The sequence below is a fragment of the Borostomias antarcticus genome, assembly GCF_949987555.1.
Source record: "Borostomias antarcticus genome assembly, chromosome: 3".
NCBI classification, from domain to species: Eukaryota; Metazoa; Chordata; class Actinopteri; order Stomiiformes; family Stomiidae; genus Borostomias; species Borostomias antarcticus.
In genome coordinates, this window is record NC_140236.1 from 33,249,336 (window position 1) to 33,264,694 (window position 15,359).

The window sequence follows — 15,359 nt, forward strand, 5'->3', positions numbered from 1 at the left end:
AGGAGAGTCTCTCTTCAGCACTTCATCACACCAATCTTCCAAATGACATATGGACCATTATGGTGCATCAAGTTCATTCCCCTACTCATGGTAAACAGAGGGTAATGGAGTTAGCTAGCCAAAGGTCCTCTTAGACTCCCAGATAGATCTTTGTTAGACCTGAATGGTGGGAGGGAGCAACTGAACTACACGCTGTGGTATTTTAAGTATTTATTCCCTTTTATGTACGTACAGTATCTGAGGTCCTTGATAGTTTGGGTCACCGTCTTCAATGGCGAGCTAAGGCTGAGACGCTATACCACAGCTTCCTCTCACCACAAGATCGTAGCGTAGCGTAGCAGGCTCGGAAGAGCCACAACAGGTGGAGTTTTGCAATAGAACATTATATTTACATTTTAGTCATATAGCTTAGACTTACAGGAGCGATTAGGGTTAAGTGCCTTGCTCAAGGGCACATCGACAGATTTTTCACCTACTCGGCTTAGGTATTTGAACAAGCAACTTTTCAGTTACTGGCCCGACACACTCACCGCTAGGCTGCCTGTCTATCTGCACGCTGCCTCCACATCTGGGACACCGGCCGGCCCATAGTGTTAACGTGGTCTTAGCGTTAGGGTGGTCTTACCTGATGAGGACCATAGCGTTAGGGTGGTCTTACCTGATAAGGGCCATAGCGTTAGGGTGGTCTTATCTTATGAGGGCTGTAGCGCTAGGGTGGTCTTACCTGATAAGGACCATAGCGTTAGGGTGGTCTTACCTTAAGGGTTGCATAGTGTTAGGCTAGTCTTAAGAGGCCCATAGCGCTAGGGTGGTCTTACCTGATAAGGGCCATAGCATTAGGGTGGTCTTATCTTATGAGGACCATAGCGTTAGGGTGGTCATAGCGTTAGGGTGGTCTTACCTGATGAGGACTATCTTGACCTTGGAAGAAGCGGTCTTGATGATCGCTGAGGCGTTCTGGTGGCTGCGGCCGTACAGCACCTGGTTATTGATCTGAGGGACAGGACATACAGCTGGTTATTGATCTGAGGGACAGGACATACAGCTGGTTATTGATCTGAGGGACAGGACATACAGCTGGTTATTGATCTGAGGGACAGGACATACAGTATCTGGTTACTGATACTCAAATCTGAAGATCTATATCTCCTGTCTGGTCTCTTTTGCTCATATATTAGGACATGTCTGTGGAAAAAGGTGTGAGAGCCTGCCTCAGATCAGGCCCATCTCTGCCATGTGAGGCAGGGGAATGCTCACCCTGTTACAGCTCTCTACTGGCCTGGCCATTTGCTTCTCAGGACCATAAACAATGTCTGGGTTATCTCACTCTGGCCTGGGGTATCTCCCTCTGGCCTGGGGTATCTCACTCTGGCCTGGGGTATCTCCCTCTGGCCTGGGGTATCTCCCTCTGGACTGGGGTATCTCCCTCTGGCCTGGGGTATCTCCCTCTGGACTGGGGTATCTCCCTCTGGCCTGGGGTATCTCCCTCTGGCCTGGGGTATCTCACTCTGGCCTGGGGTATCTCCCTCTGGCCTGGGGTATCTCCCTCTGGCCTGGGGTATCTCCCTCTGGCCTGGGGTATTTCTAGATCGACCTGTTCTCTGGTACTGAAGCTCTATCAATCATTGGTTAACAGAGACCTAGATATAGGGCATAGTTGTGTCCATGGACAGGATAAAAGGCTATGCTCTGTACATCCTCACAACGGTTTACTGGGATATGATGGTGGCAATGCCTCACCTCCTGTAGTAGAAACCAGTTTCTATTCTGCAAAGACCTTCACTAAAACTCCTGCTCTAATGATCTGAAGAACCAAGGCATTTTCTCTCAATTCTTAATAGTTAGAAATGAATTATATATCAAGGGACAGAGCAGGATGTTCAGACACTGTGCAGTTGTACACTGATTGATTAAAAAGATCAGGGCATTGCTAATACAGTATTGTATATATTTTCTGTCCCACATACAGTACACAGGCACGCACGCACGCACTTGCTCTCATACGAACACAAGGACACAAGGACACAAAGTCATTATTTATATATTAATTCCGCAATGAAACGGTCGATTGAGGCTGACTATAATAAGCTGATGATGCTTTTCTCAACAGAGAATTTATTAGTCTACTAGCTGCTTCCATTACTGATAGATCACAAACACCTGCGATACCACACACACTCAAACACGCGTGCATACACACACACACGCACGTGCACGCACACACACACACACGCACACACAGACACAGCTTAATTGTAAAGGACGTTACTGAAAGGTCATTGAGCAGCATGCTGCTGTGCTACTGCAATTGTCGCTTCCCTTGATGTCGATGGATGATTTCTGCAATAGCCATCACCTCCAAATGTTAAATCAATAGGCATTTCAGGTGCTCTGCACCAACTAACCTGACCCCCACACAAGCCCTTTAGAGCAACTGGAAATGCCTTCATTGTTTCAGTGCTGTATGTATGCAAGAGCTGGCTCCAACACAATCTGTTTAGAGGGAATGTGTCTATGTGACTGTTAGCGTGCGAATCTGAGTGTCATTGTATTAGTAAATGGATTTGTGTGCCTGTGAGCGTGTCTGTGTGTGTGTGTGTGTGTGTGTGCGTGCGTGCGTGCATGTGTGCGTGCGTGTGTATGTGTGTGTGTGCATGTGTGTGTGTGTCTCATAGTGGGCCCCGCTGCAGCTCGTTGGCAACATTAATTTTTCATGGTTTCACTGACATCGGTGTAATGAGCGGAGCGAGAGTGATGGAGGAACAAGGTAGACAGGGCTGAGGAGGGAGGAACAGATGATTAACAGACAGTGTTGGGAGTAACTGATTACAAAGTAATGGATTACTGTAATCAGATTACTGTTTCCAGTAACTTGGAATGTAAGGGATTACATTTGAATTTTCAGTAATCAGATTATAGTTACAGACCTAATAAAAATAGGATTATTTTGAGTTACTTATGCATGTACTGCTCTGCTCCCTTTCATGTGGTTGATACGCACATGCGGTCTCTGCAGGAGGTTGAACTGACTGTTTATGTCATCAGGGTCGAGATGTGCCAAGAGTGCTGCTATAGCATCAGATTTTCTTGTGTCTATTGTGATCTAAGATGCTAAACTGATGAATGATCTGGTTTTAGAAAGTAACTCAAAAGTAAAGTAATCAGATTACTTTTCAGAGATAAATCAATTAAGTAATCTAATTACAATTTAAAGCAATCACTTGATTACTTTTATTAAGTAACTTGCCAAACACTTAACAGAGTAGAAAGACAGGGCTGAGGAAGGAGTACCAGATTATTAACAGAGCAGACAGACAGGGTTGAGGAAGGAGTAACAGGTTATTAACAGAGCAGACATACAGGGTTGAGGAAGGAGTAACAGATTATTAACAGAGCAGACAGACAGGGTTGAGGAAGGAGTAACAGATTATTAACAGAGCAGACAGACATGGTTGAAGAAGGAGTAACAGATTATTAACAGAGCAGACAGACATGGCTGAGGAAGGAGTACCAGATTATTAACAGAGCAGACAGACAGGGTTGAGGAAGGAGTAACAGATTATTAACGGAGCAGACAGACAGGGTTGAGGAAGGAGTAACAGATTATTAACAGAGCAGACAGACAGGGTTGAAGAAGGAGTAACTGATTATTAACAGAGCAGACAGACAGGGTTGAAGAAGGAGTAACTGATTATTAACAGAGCAGACAGACAGGGTTGAAGAAGGAGTAACAGATTATTAACAGAGCAGACAGACAGGGTTGAGGAAGGAGTAACAGATTATTAACAGAGCAGACAGACAGGGCTGAGGAAGTAGTAACAGATTATTAACAGAGCAGACATACAGGTTTGAAGTAGCCAAGGCAAGGGAAATTTATTTGTATAGCACCATTCATGCACAAGGCAAATTCAAAGTGCTTTACAGAGGAAAAATTATATATTTTTTAAAAATCATTCAGTCAATGATAAATGGTAAATGGACTGCACTTATATAGTGCTTTTCAGCCTTAGCGGCATTCAAAGTGCTTTGCAATGGCCTCTCATTCACCCATTCACACACACATTCACACACCAATGGCGGTAGCTGCCATGCATGCTCAATGGGAGCAATTTGGGGATGCTGAAGTTTGTTCCAGAGGTGAGGAGCATAATAACTGAATGCTGCTTCACTTTGCTTGGTTCTAATTCTGGGAACACACAGTAACCCTGTCCCAGATGATCCGAGGGGTCTGGATGCCACATACTGTAGGGAACCAATAAATCATGCAAGTATTTTGGTCCAAAACAATTTAGTGCTTTGTAGACCAGCAATAAGATTTTAAAATCTATCCTTTGTCACACAGGAAGCCAGTGTATTGATTTGAGAACCGGTGTGATATGTTCAAATTTCCTGGTGTGAGTAAGGACTCTGGCAGCAGCATTCTGAATCAGCTGCAGCTGGTTGATTGATTTTTTGTTGAGACCTGTTAAAACACCATTACAGTAATCTAGCCTACTGAAAATAAATGCATGAACACGTTTCTCTGTGTCTTGTTTAGATAGAAAACCCTTTATTCTAGCTATGTTTTTCAGGTGGTAATAGGCAGATTTAATAATAGCTTTTAAGTGTTTGGTAAAATGTAGGTCTGGGTCAAAAATTACACCAAGATTTCTGGCTTGATTCGCTGTTTTCAGTGAAATGGACTTGAGATTAGCACTGATCTTTGACCTTTCATTTTTGGGGCCAAAAACAATTATTTCTGTCTTGTCTGGATTAAGTTGAAGACAATTCTGACACATCCATTCATTAATTTGATCAATACACTTGTTCAAAGAAAGTAAGGGACTGTAGTCATGTGATGACACTGAAATATAAAGCTGTGTGTCATCTGCATAAGTATGATAGGAAATGTTATGGGGTATTCTATAATCTGAGCAAGGGGCAGCATATAAATATTGAATAAGAGTGGTCTGAGGATGGACCCTTGGGGAACCCCGCAGTTTATCGCTGTTCGCTTAGACTCATAATTACCAATTGAGACAAAGTAGTCCCTATCCTGAAAGTAAGATTTAAACCAATTAAGTGCAGGGCCAGTAAGTCCCACCCACTGTTCCAATCTGTCAAGCCGTATGTTCTGATCAACAGTGTCAAATGCAGCACTGAGATAAAGCAGTACCAGGACGGTGGTTTCAGAGGCATCATTATTCAGATATGTCATTTACAACTTTAATAAGTGCCGTCTCAGTGCTGTGGTGTGGTCGAAATTCAGACTGAAATGCATTAAAAAGATTATTTTGCATCATGAAACTGTGAATCTGTTGATAGACAATTCAATTAGTCTGTCTCAGGGGTTCGGCGGAGGTCAAGACACACACCCGACTCATGATTCGTGATGACACGCACCGCTTGGCCATCATTGGCTGCAGGTGATCACGCTACATCGCTTGGCCTATCTGTGCTGCAGGGAATTTGGTGCGCTCAGTAGTCGACTTGTGACTGTCGTGATGGTACGTCGTGTGATTGTGAAAGGAACAGACTTTGTTGCGAAAATGACATGAGAGTGGCACTTGCCAAGGTGAAGCCGCGCATTTCTGAACTGGTCTCTGGAAGGCAACAGCAGAAGTCCCACTGATTTGCAGTAAATATTCATTATTATGTTTTTGTTTTTGTGTGAAAATCATGTTTTGATGGTTTTGTTCTTTGAACACAGTGATGTTGATGCACGGTTCATTTTGTGCACCAGTAAAATATATACCTATGTTTTGAATTTGAAAAGATCATATTTTATTTTTCCAATTAAGAAGGGTTCGGTGAATGCGCATATGAAACTGGTGGGGTTCAGTACCTCCAACAAGGTTAAGAACCACTGACTTAGAGATTTGTTTTCGAATGCAAATTGCTTTACAAATAAAACAAAGTGCAAGAAACGTAAGTTCTAAGACGGCTGTATGGGCTGTTGTGTTGGCTGTTGTTTTAAAGAGTTCTTAAAGAGTGAACAGAAAAGAAACTCAAAACGAGGCATAGAGGTAAGAAACGGCTATGATAAACGTATGTCGTGGAGCAGAGACGAGGGCGACCCAGAGAAAGGTGCCAAGGACGTTTGTATTTTTTTGGGGCGTTCTTGCGGCTGTCCTGAACGCCTGACTGAACTCTGGTGCTCTCACACCCCGTTCCCTCGTCTCTGGGCTGATGGATGCTCTGGTTCTCTCGCGCCCTGTCCCCTCCTCTCTGGGCTGATGGATGCTCTGGTTCTCTCACGCCCTGTCCCCTCCTCTCTGGGCTGATGGATGCTCTGGTTCTCTCACGCCCTGTCCCCTCCTCTCTGGGCTGATGGATGCTCTGGTTCTCTCGCGCCCTGTCCCCTCCTCTCTGGGCTGATGGATGCTCTGGTTCTCTCACGCCCTGTCCCCTCCTCTCTGGGCTGATGGATGCTCTGGTTCTCTCGCGCCCTGTCCCCTCCCCTCTGGGCTGATGGATGCTCTGGTTCTCTCACGCCCTGTCCCCTCCCCTCTGGGCTGATGGATGCTCTGGTTCTCTCGCGCCCTGTCCCCTCCTCTCTGGGCTGATGGATGCTCTGGTTCTCTCACGCCCTGTCCCCTCCTCTCTGGGCTGATGGATGCTCTGGTTCTCTCACGCCCTGTCCCCTCCTCTCTGGGCTGATGGATGCTCTGGTTCTCTCACGCCCTGTCCCCTCCTCTCTGGGCTGATGGATGCTCTGGTTCTCTCACGCCCTGTCCCCTCCCCTCTGGGCTGATGGATGCTCTGGTTCTCCACACCCTGTCTCCTCCTCTCTAGGCTGATGGATGCTCTGGTTCTCTCACGCCCTGTCCCCTCCCCTCTGGGCTGATGGATGCTCTGGTTCTCTCACGCCCTGTCCCCTCCTCTCTGGGCTGATGGATGCTCTGGTGTCGGGGGGCTGCCAGGTCTCTCAGACCAGAGTCACGATGGTGGAAGCTTTTCCTTTCCACCCTACGGAGAAACAAACCCGTGTCCTGGGCTGAACAGAACACTACGACAGGAGGAGGAGGAGAAGAAGGAGGAGAGGAGACGAGGAGGAGGAGTTGGAGGAGAGGAGGGGGAATGAAAGAGCACTGATGGATGGCTAGAATACAAAAATACCTGATCGTTCCCTGAGGAGAGGGGGAGGGGAGAGAACTGATGCTCATGACCAGTGAAAGGTGTCTTTGGATGGAGCGGAGAGACCCTAAAGCCACCAGAGAAACCCCCCGGCCACAGCGTCACACAAGCCTGTGTGTGTGTGTGTGTGTGTGTGTGTGTGTGTGTGTGTGTGTGTGCGTGTGCGCGAGGCTCACCTCTAGCAGTTCGTCCCCTACGCGGATGCGTCCGTCCTTGGCCGCCGCCCCCCCGGGGTTCAGGCCGACCACGAAGATGCTGAGTCTGGAGCGGTCCCTGTTGCCGGCCAGACTGAGGCCCAGGCCCTGCCGGTCCTTCTCCAGCTCCACACACAGCAGCTCCCCCGCCAGCTCCCCGTAGCGCTGCCTGATCCGCTCTGCACAGAGGGGGGGGGGGGGGGGGGGGGGCTATTACCACACGCAAACAACACACTGACCCCCGAGACTCCTGTCTGGTATCAGAGCCCTGACTGACAAGCGGAGAGATAGAGAGACAGAGAGAGAGAGAGAGAGAGAGCCCTGGTTGTGCGGCGAGATAGAGAGAGAGCGCTGGTTGTGCGGAGAGATAGAGAGAGAGCGCTGGTTGTGCGGAGGGATAGAGAGACAGAGAGAGAGAGATATAGACAGAGAGAGAGAGATAGACAGAGAGCGAGAGCGAGAGCGCTGGTTGTGTGGTTCTAGGCACGGTTCCTGGCAGTCGACGGAGAACGTGTCCAGTCAGGCAGAAACTGCTCCATATTACATGAGATCAGGGGCGGCTGTGGCTCAGTGGTAGAGCCTCCACCTGTCCATACAGTATGTCCCTGGACAAGGCGCTGAACCCCACATTGCTCCCAATGAGCAGCATGTTGCATGGCAGATGCCGCCATTGGTGTGTGAATGGGTGAATGAGAGGCTGGATAAAAGCGCTACATAAGTGCAGTCCATTTACCACATCAATTACTACCCACACACACATGCGCACACATGCACAAAGTGCTCTCCTTGGATACAAATGGCTTCCTTGCTCCTTTTATGTCAGTATAAAGGAGGTGTGTCAGAGTATTGGTTGGGAAGTGAGAGAAATCTTCAAAGGGAATCCCCTCCTTTGATACCAAAAAACACAATAACCTTTAATATCCATAACACAGCAATTTATCCCTCCAGCATAATCCATCCATTATTTATATGCATTAGGCAAAATTATTTTTAGATGAGTCATTTGGTTCACAACATTACCCCCACCCTGACGGGGGAGTTTTACAACCCTGGCATCTAAACTCCTCACATAGTATAAACCATCTGCCCAGAGACAGGCAAGATCAAACAGTCCCACCCAGAACCGCAATATAACTGTTATTCTGATTAAAAACCTCCAGCTGCCACACTGGATACATGGAAGAGGGGGACAGAGAGAGAGAGAGGTAGGGAGAGAGGGAGAGACAGGCAGGCAGAGAGAGATACAGTAGGGACAGAGAGAAAGAGAGAGAGAGAGAGAGAGAGAGAGAGGGAGGAAAGAAGAGAAAGAGAGAGAGGGAACGTTTTCCATTCCTCTCACGTGGGGAGAGAGTAATTAAGAGCTCTGAGAGCTCCATAAAAAAACTGCAGATAAAACAGGAGGAGACGGGATGGAGGGAGGAGAGGAGGAGAGGAAGAGGGGGATGGGTGGAGAGGAGGAGAGGAAGAGGGGGATGGGTGGAGGGAGGAGAGGGGGAGGGGGATGGGTGATCAGGAGATGAAAGGGCAGAGAGAGGGAGGGAGGAGGTGGAAGGTTAGGCGCTGCTGATGGAGGAGCATGAGGGTTAGTCAGGTAGCAACATCGCTCCAACATAGGACTGGACTTATTCCCCCAAATATTTACCAATACAAACCATTACTCCAGCTAAGATATGAACCTATAGGTATAGTATTAATCTGTGTGCGATTCTGACATTCTCCATTTTCTGTCCAAGAAAAAGCACATCCACCTGTCACGTACAGAGCCGGCTGCACTGCTTAAAAATCCCTGTCCAATATTGATTGAAAGTTGAGAGTGCAGCAGAGACTGAACCAGGAGCCCTTGGTACGCTGAGGGAGGTTGAGAATCTGTTTCTGAATTGATCTTTTCTCTGACATTAAAGTGATATAGTCTGTACAGTGTTGCTGCAACTCTTCCAAGACAAGAACAAGCCAAGGATTTGTGAGAGCTGATGTCAGCAGGCGCCAGGGTGATGAGGGCACTCAGAGACTGACTGGCACGTCTAAGCAGGCCTGGATGATATGGCCAACATATGACATCTCTTTTTTTCAGTGTTATGGACGAGTCACGATTTTAATCTTTTTTTTTCCTGCTACATGGACTCAAGAGAAAACATGATTCAAAATAGTTTTCTTTATAAGACTGACCTTTTAGTCTGAGAGAGAACAAACAGTGGAAACATTTAGTGGCATTTAAAGGACAATGCTCGTTTTTGACAACCTGGACCTTATTTACGGCATATTATAAGACGTTTGACTCACCGAGATCACTTTGGTGTAGTTCGGAGGCATGTAGAAGAAATTTAAAATCCAGCGCGAGCCAGTATATCCATGTAACGGCGGTGGTCGGGGCACTTAGAATGCAGTTTCTAAAGATCTATTTTCTGCCGCGAAACGGTTGTTTTCATCAATCTGTCTTGATGAATCGCTAGTTGTGCTAACATAGAGCATAGGCCTGTTGTGGTTTTCCAGATTGATGAAAACAACCGTTTCGCGGCAGAAAATAGATTTTTAGAAACTGCATTCTCAGTGCCCCGACCACCGCCATTACATAGATATACTGGCTCGCGCTGGATTTAAAATTTCTTCTACATGCCTCCGAACTACACCAAAGTGATCTCGGTGAGTCAAACGTCTTATAATATGTCGTAAATAAGGTCCAGGTTGTCAAAAACGAGCATTGTCCTTTAAGTATCTGTGTCATCAATTTGTGTGTGTGAAAGCATTATATCAAGACAACCTGGATGACATGTATGTATGTATATATTGTACACTCCTTGACTTAAATACTTGTATAGTTTTATATATATATATATACAGTGATTGTATGCAGGTACATATATATCTTCTACATACAAACTCCTCAAAAATAGTTCGGAAACGTTGTTTCGGTCGATTATCTCTCCCCTTTAATAATACCAATTGGTATTGTATTTTAAGTCGTCGGAAAGCCTGATTAGTCACCTTTACAACGAGGTACAGGAGGAGAGGAGGAGAGGAGGAGAGGAGAGGACAGACTGTCTGAGAAAGAGCTGTGCTGGATAAGGTGCAGCCAAGAAAGAATTGTGTGTGTGTGTGTGCGTGTGTAGGTGTGAGAAGGAGGTATTGAATGTTAGTGTGGACAGCTACAGGTAATGAAACTCATCCATCACTGTCCAGTGCCAAGGTATTGGGGTGAAACACACTCTAACACTAACCTTGTATACTGTACACACACACACGCATTACATTACATTAAATTACAGTCATTTAGCAGACACTTTTATCCAAAGCGACTAACAATAATTGCATTTAATGTAGGAAGAGCCAATGTACTACTACTTGACAGAACTCACAAGTGCATCTTCCCTCTAAAACAAGTGACTAAGAGCATAATCTAGTGCTGAAGGCAAAGTGCAAGAATAGCAATCTAAAGTACAGTGCAATATAATATAATACAATAAAATACAATAAGTGCTTAGGCGGGAGGATTGTTGTAGTACTTCTTGAAGAAATTAGTTTTGAGCCTGCGACGATGGCACACACACACACACACACACACACAACAAATAGATGCCTCACGTTAAAGGATACTGTCAGTTAATTAACTGAATATCCATTGTGGTAATTAAGAAACTACACATAGGCAAAGGCATAGACAAACACGCACGCACGCACGCACGCACACACGCACACACACACACACACACGCACACACACTCACACACTCACACAGCCTATAAAACGCTCACACACACACACGTTCACACACACACACACGCAGGCACGCACGCACACGTTCACACACACACATGCGCGCACACAGAGAGAGAGAGAGAGGTAGGGAGGAAGTGAGGGAGAGACAGACAGGCAGACAGACAGACAGAGGGAGAGATACAGTAGGGACAGAGAGAAAGAGAGAGAGAGAGATTGGCACTCAGTGACCTCTATGAGCCAGAGCAATTTCATATTTTTAAGGCCTCAGTAAGAGAGAAAGAGATGGAGAGACAGAGAAGGGGAGGAAAAAAGAGAAAGAGAGAGAGGGAAGAAAGAAGAGAAAGAGAGAGAACGTTTTCCATTCCTCTCACGTGGGAATAGAGTAATTAAGAGAGCTCCATAAAAAACTGCAGATAAAACAGGCGGACACACAAACAGGCGGACACGCAACAAATAGATGCCTCACGTTAAAGGATACCATCAGTTAATTAACTGAATATCCATTGTGGTAATTAAGATGTTTTATTAGAAGATCAAGCGAAGGCCAAACTGCCAGCTTCTCACTTGCCTCAACAAGAACATGACCTTCTCTTGGTGTCTGTGGTTGTGAGTTTAAGCCCCAGGTGATGCAAAAAAGAGGAAGGAAATTCAGGTTGGAACTCTTGAGAGGAAGTGTTCAGGTTGGTATTCTGAGAAGAAGGAAGTGTTCAGGTTGGAACTCTGAGAGGAACTGTTCAGGTTGGAACTCTGATAGCCCTTTTCCACCAAAAGAACTCTTCTGTTCAAAATTCCTGGAACCGGTTCCCTCTTGGTAGAAAAGGCCTATGAGAGGAAGTGTTCAGGTGCAAACTCTGAGAGGAACTGTTCTGGTTGGTATTCTCGGGGCGGAAGGACGGTTCAGGTTGGAACTCTGAGAGGAAGGAAGGTTCAGGTTGGAACTCTGAGAGGAAGGAAGGTTCAGGTTGGAACTCTGAGAGGAAGGAAGGTTCAGGTTGGAACTCTGAGAGGAAGGAAGGTTCAGGTTGGAACTCTGAGAGGAAGGAAGGTTCAGGTTGGTATTCTGAGAGGAATGAATGTTCAGGCTGGAACTCTGAGAGGTTGTCATCAGTACGACTTGAGTTGGCTGCAGGGTTGGGCTCATCCATTATTCAAAGTCTCATTCAGCCAGTTCCTCCTCCAACTCTTCCACCACTCTGTCACCTTCAGCTGCTTCTGACTCATCCGAGTGCCAGAGGCCTTATTCAGCAGGGGCGACTTCTTCAATGTCCCGCTACAGTCAGGCTGGCCACATTCCGTGATGAAGCCAGGAACCGCCTGAATCACGAGAACATGTAGGACAGACACAGAAGAGAGTTTGGGGGTGTAAGCAGTATAGGTATGTGTGTGTGCGCGTGTGTGTTTGCGCGCTTGGGGGCCCAGATGTCCCCATAGGATAGTGAACCAAGAACAAAATGTCATTTTGCTGGGCTCCATGGTTGTGTTTAGGGTTAGGCTCAGGGTTTAGAGTTAGGTTTAGGCTTAGGCGTTTTCTGGGGTTATAGGGTTAAAGGAGTAGTAAAGGGAAGATGCATGTTTAGCCCTGTTTTAAGGTTACTTATGATTATATACAATGGTTCAGATCAAAACGTTGACAAAACTAGCACTTTTGAGAAAATCTGATAATTGCTCTACCACCGTTTTTGGTCATACAATGGATGTGGGTGGGCACCTTGAAAAATCATTCAAAAAACATGTTAAATTCTCAATTTCAAAGACAAGAAACTCACCGAGGTGTTAGTTGGCGTGCTGACATATATTTCGCCATAAAGTAAGATTCTAGTTCATCTGGAAAGGCTTTTTTAAATATTTAGCATAGAACTATTTAGTCGCAGCACATAAAGTGTGTAAACTTCTGCAAACTAGGTAGCCTAGCAACATAAACAATAACAATAGCTACCGTAAGTAGTTCCGCTTCCTGAATCCCCTCGGTCACTTCAATACAAGTCAATGGATTTCATAAAATGATCAATAAAACCCTACAGAATTCATACTTTGTGGCAAATCTGATGTCAGAACACCAACAGACACCAATTACCACCTCGGTGAGCTTCTTGTCTTTGAAATCGAGAGTTTAACATGATTTTTCAAGGTGCCCACAAACATCCATTGTATGACCTAAACGGTGGCAGAGCAATTATCAGACTTTCTCAAAAGTGCTAGTTTTGTCAACGTTTTGATCTGAACCATTGTATATGATCATAAGTAACCTTAAAACAGGGCTAAACATGCACTTTCCCTTTACTACTCCTTTAAGTACTACAAAAGAACGTTCTCAAACAAACTTAATTCACACAAGGCATGCCTTTACTACTCCTTTAAGTACTACAAAAGAACGTTCTCAAACAAACTTAATTCACACAAGGCATGTGGCAGCCTTTATGTATGTATGTATCCATCATCTTCTATCTGCTTCTTGCATGACAAACTGGCTGGGGTGTGAAATGTTTTTTGGTTGTTTTGTTTTGTTGTTTTTGTTTTCCTAATTGCAGAGTAACTGCAGCTGTGCTCAATCAGTGGCCAATCAATCTTGAGTGGGTGGGGTTGGGTGGGGTTGCCAACAGCAAAGTCTCTGATTGGTGGAGGTACATCATGACCAGTGGAGATTTTGCAGTGAATATGAGGAGCATGGCTGGCTTCAAATAGCTCTAACAAAAAAAGGATAAATGTCACAGATTATTTACACCATAGGAATCCTGGATAAATATTTTAGTAGGCCTACATACTGTGATGGGAATGAGTTGTGGGACTGAGCATGGATTCACTGACTGAATTGATTGGATTGAACACAAGTGGGACTGATGTAACCAGACAAAAGACTGGTCAGATGAAGAGAGGAACAAGATGAATAAACAGCAGAACTGCCTGGACCATAATGTAAATTTAAAAATACTGTACCTTTAAAATCATGTCACAGCACAATGATTATGAGCATTCACATTTTTATCCTGCATGAACTCACGTTACACCAAGGGCAAGTCATGATCTTTCTTGAGCTACCCGTCAAGTGAGAAGCCATAGATGGTTACATGTAAATGTCACAGGTGTATGTAAAATGGAGGCTTCATCAGTTTCCACTAAATGTTTGCTAAAGGCACCACGAGGGGTAGCAAACTAAACAAAAGACTAAACAATAAAACCAAGGTACACACTCAACAAGTGGAGAACGAAAGACAAAGCTTACAACTTACAAGATGAGACAGGAGACCCCAGGCAAGAGACACCAGGGACAATGCACAGCTACAGCAAATAATGAACAGACAAAGAGCTGGACTGGGGAAGCTACATGTAGGCTATATATACACAGACTAACAAGGTCTGGACTGGGTAAGCTACATGTAGGCTATATATACACAGACTAACAAGGTCTGGACTGGGTAAGCTACATGTAGGCTATATATACACAGACTAACAAGGTCTGGACTGGGTAAGCTACATGTAGGATATATATACACAGACTAACAAGGTCTGGACTGGGTAAGCTACATGTAGGCTATATAAACACAGACTAACAAGGTCTCCAGGTACAGGTCTCCTCTCAATCAAAATCCATTTAGCCAGTTCTAGTCCTATAGGGTCCACAATTGGGGCGGGGTTGCTAACTACAACGTCTCTGATTGGTGGAGACATTGCTATTGCACAATTGTGAGAGGATTGTGGGTAGTGTATTTTTTCCTGTATGAAAGTTTGAAGGGACAAAATGAGGACAGACTTCAAAATACTGTCAAAAATCTGTTTTTGGGATACAATTCTGAAAAATGTCACACTAAATCTACTGTCATGAAAATGTTTTATTTATTTATTTAAATGTCTCTATTTTTGTTATTGGAGATTTATTGAGCGAGTATTTGTAGTAGCTGCATACAGTACTGTTTACAGTAAAAAAAAAAAAAAGCGCTGTGAAGATTGTTTGTGCAGGACAGTCTGAAGATGTAACGTAGCAATTGGGGTGTCTATTGACCAAAAGTAGGAGGAGTAGGTTTTACAGAGTTTGAGAAAAACAGAGTGATGGACTTCATAATTCCTGGCAGCCCAAAGCATAATGACGTTTCTACTCACTTGGACCTACGTTTTGGTGGTGGTTGCAAAGTGAAAGTGACATGTCCGGCTGATTTGTTATGATGTTTTAAAGTTTAAAACATTACTGTTGCTGTAGCACCACCATCAGGACTATTGGCCCACAGTGCCAGTTGAGGACTTTTGGCATGAAGTCAGACGTCCTGAAGAAGAAGAAGAAGAAGAAGAAGAAGAAGAAGAAGAAGAAGAAGAAGAAGAAGAAGAAGAAGAAGAAGAAGAAGA

The 15,359-nt window shown here is 45.0% G+C and overlaps 1 protein-coding gene across 4 annotated transcripts in view; it reads right to left on the reverse strand.

Annotated features, from left to right (window-relative positions):
- Nucleotides 1-15,359, reverse strand: part of patj (PATJ crumbs cell polarity complex component) — a 157,312-nt gene that overhangs the window by 31,918 nt on the left and 110,035 nt on the right. For all 4 annotated transcript variants that reach the window (XM_084461680.1, XM_084461679.1, XM_084461678.1 and 1 more), the window contains 2 exons: nucleotides 7,293-7,489; nucleotides 902-993 (listed from right to left, as the gene is read on the reverse strand). In XM_084461680.1, coding sequence (XP_084317806.1) covers nucleotides 902-993; nucleotides 7,293-7,489 — 289 coding nt within the window. The remainder of the gene's footprint in view (nucleotides 1-901; nucleotides 994-7,292; nucleotides 7,490-15,359) is intronic.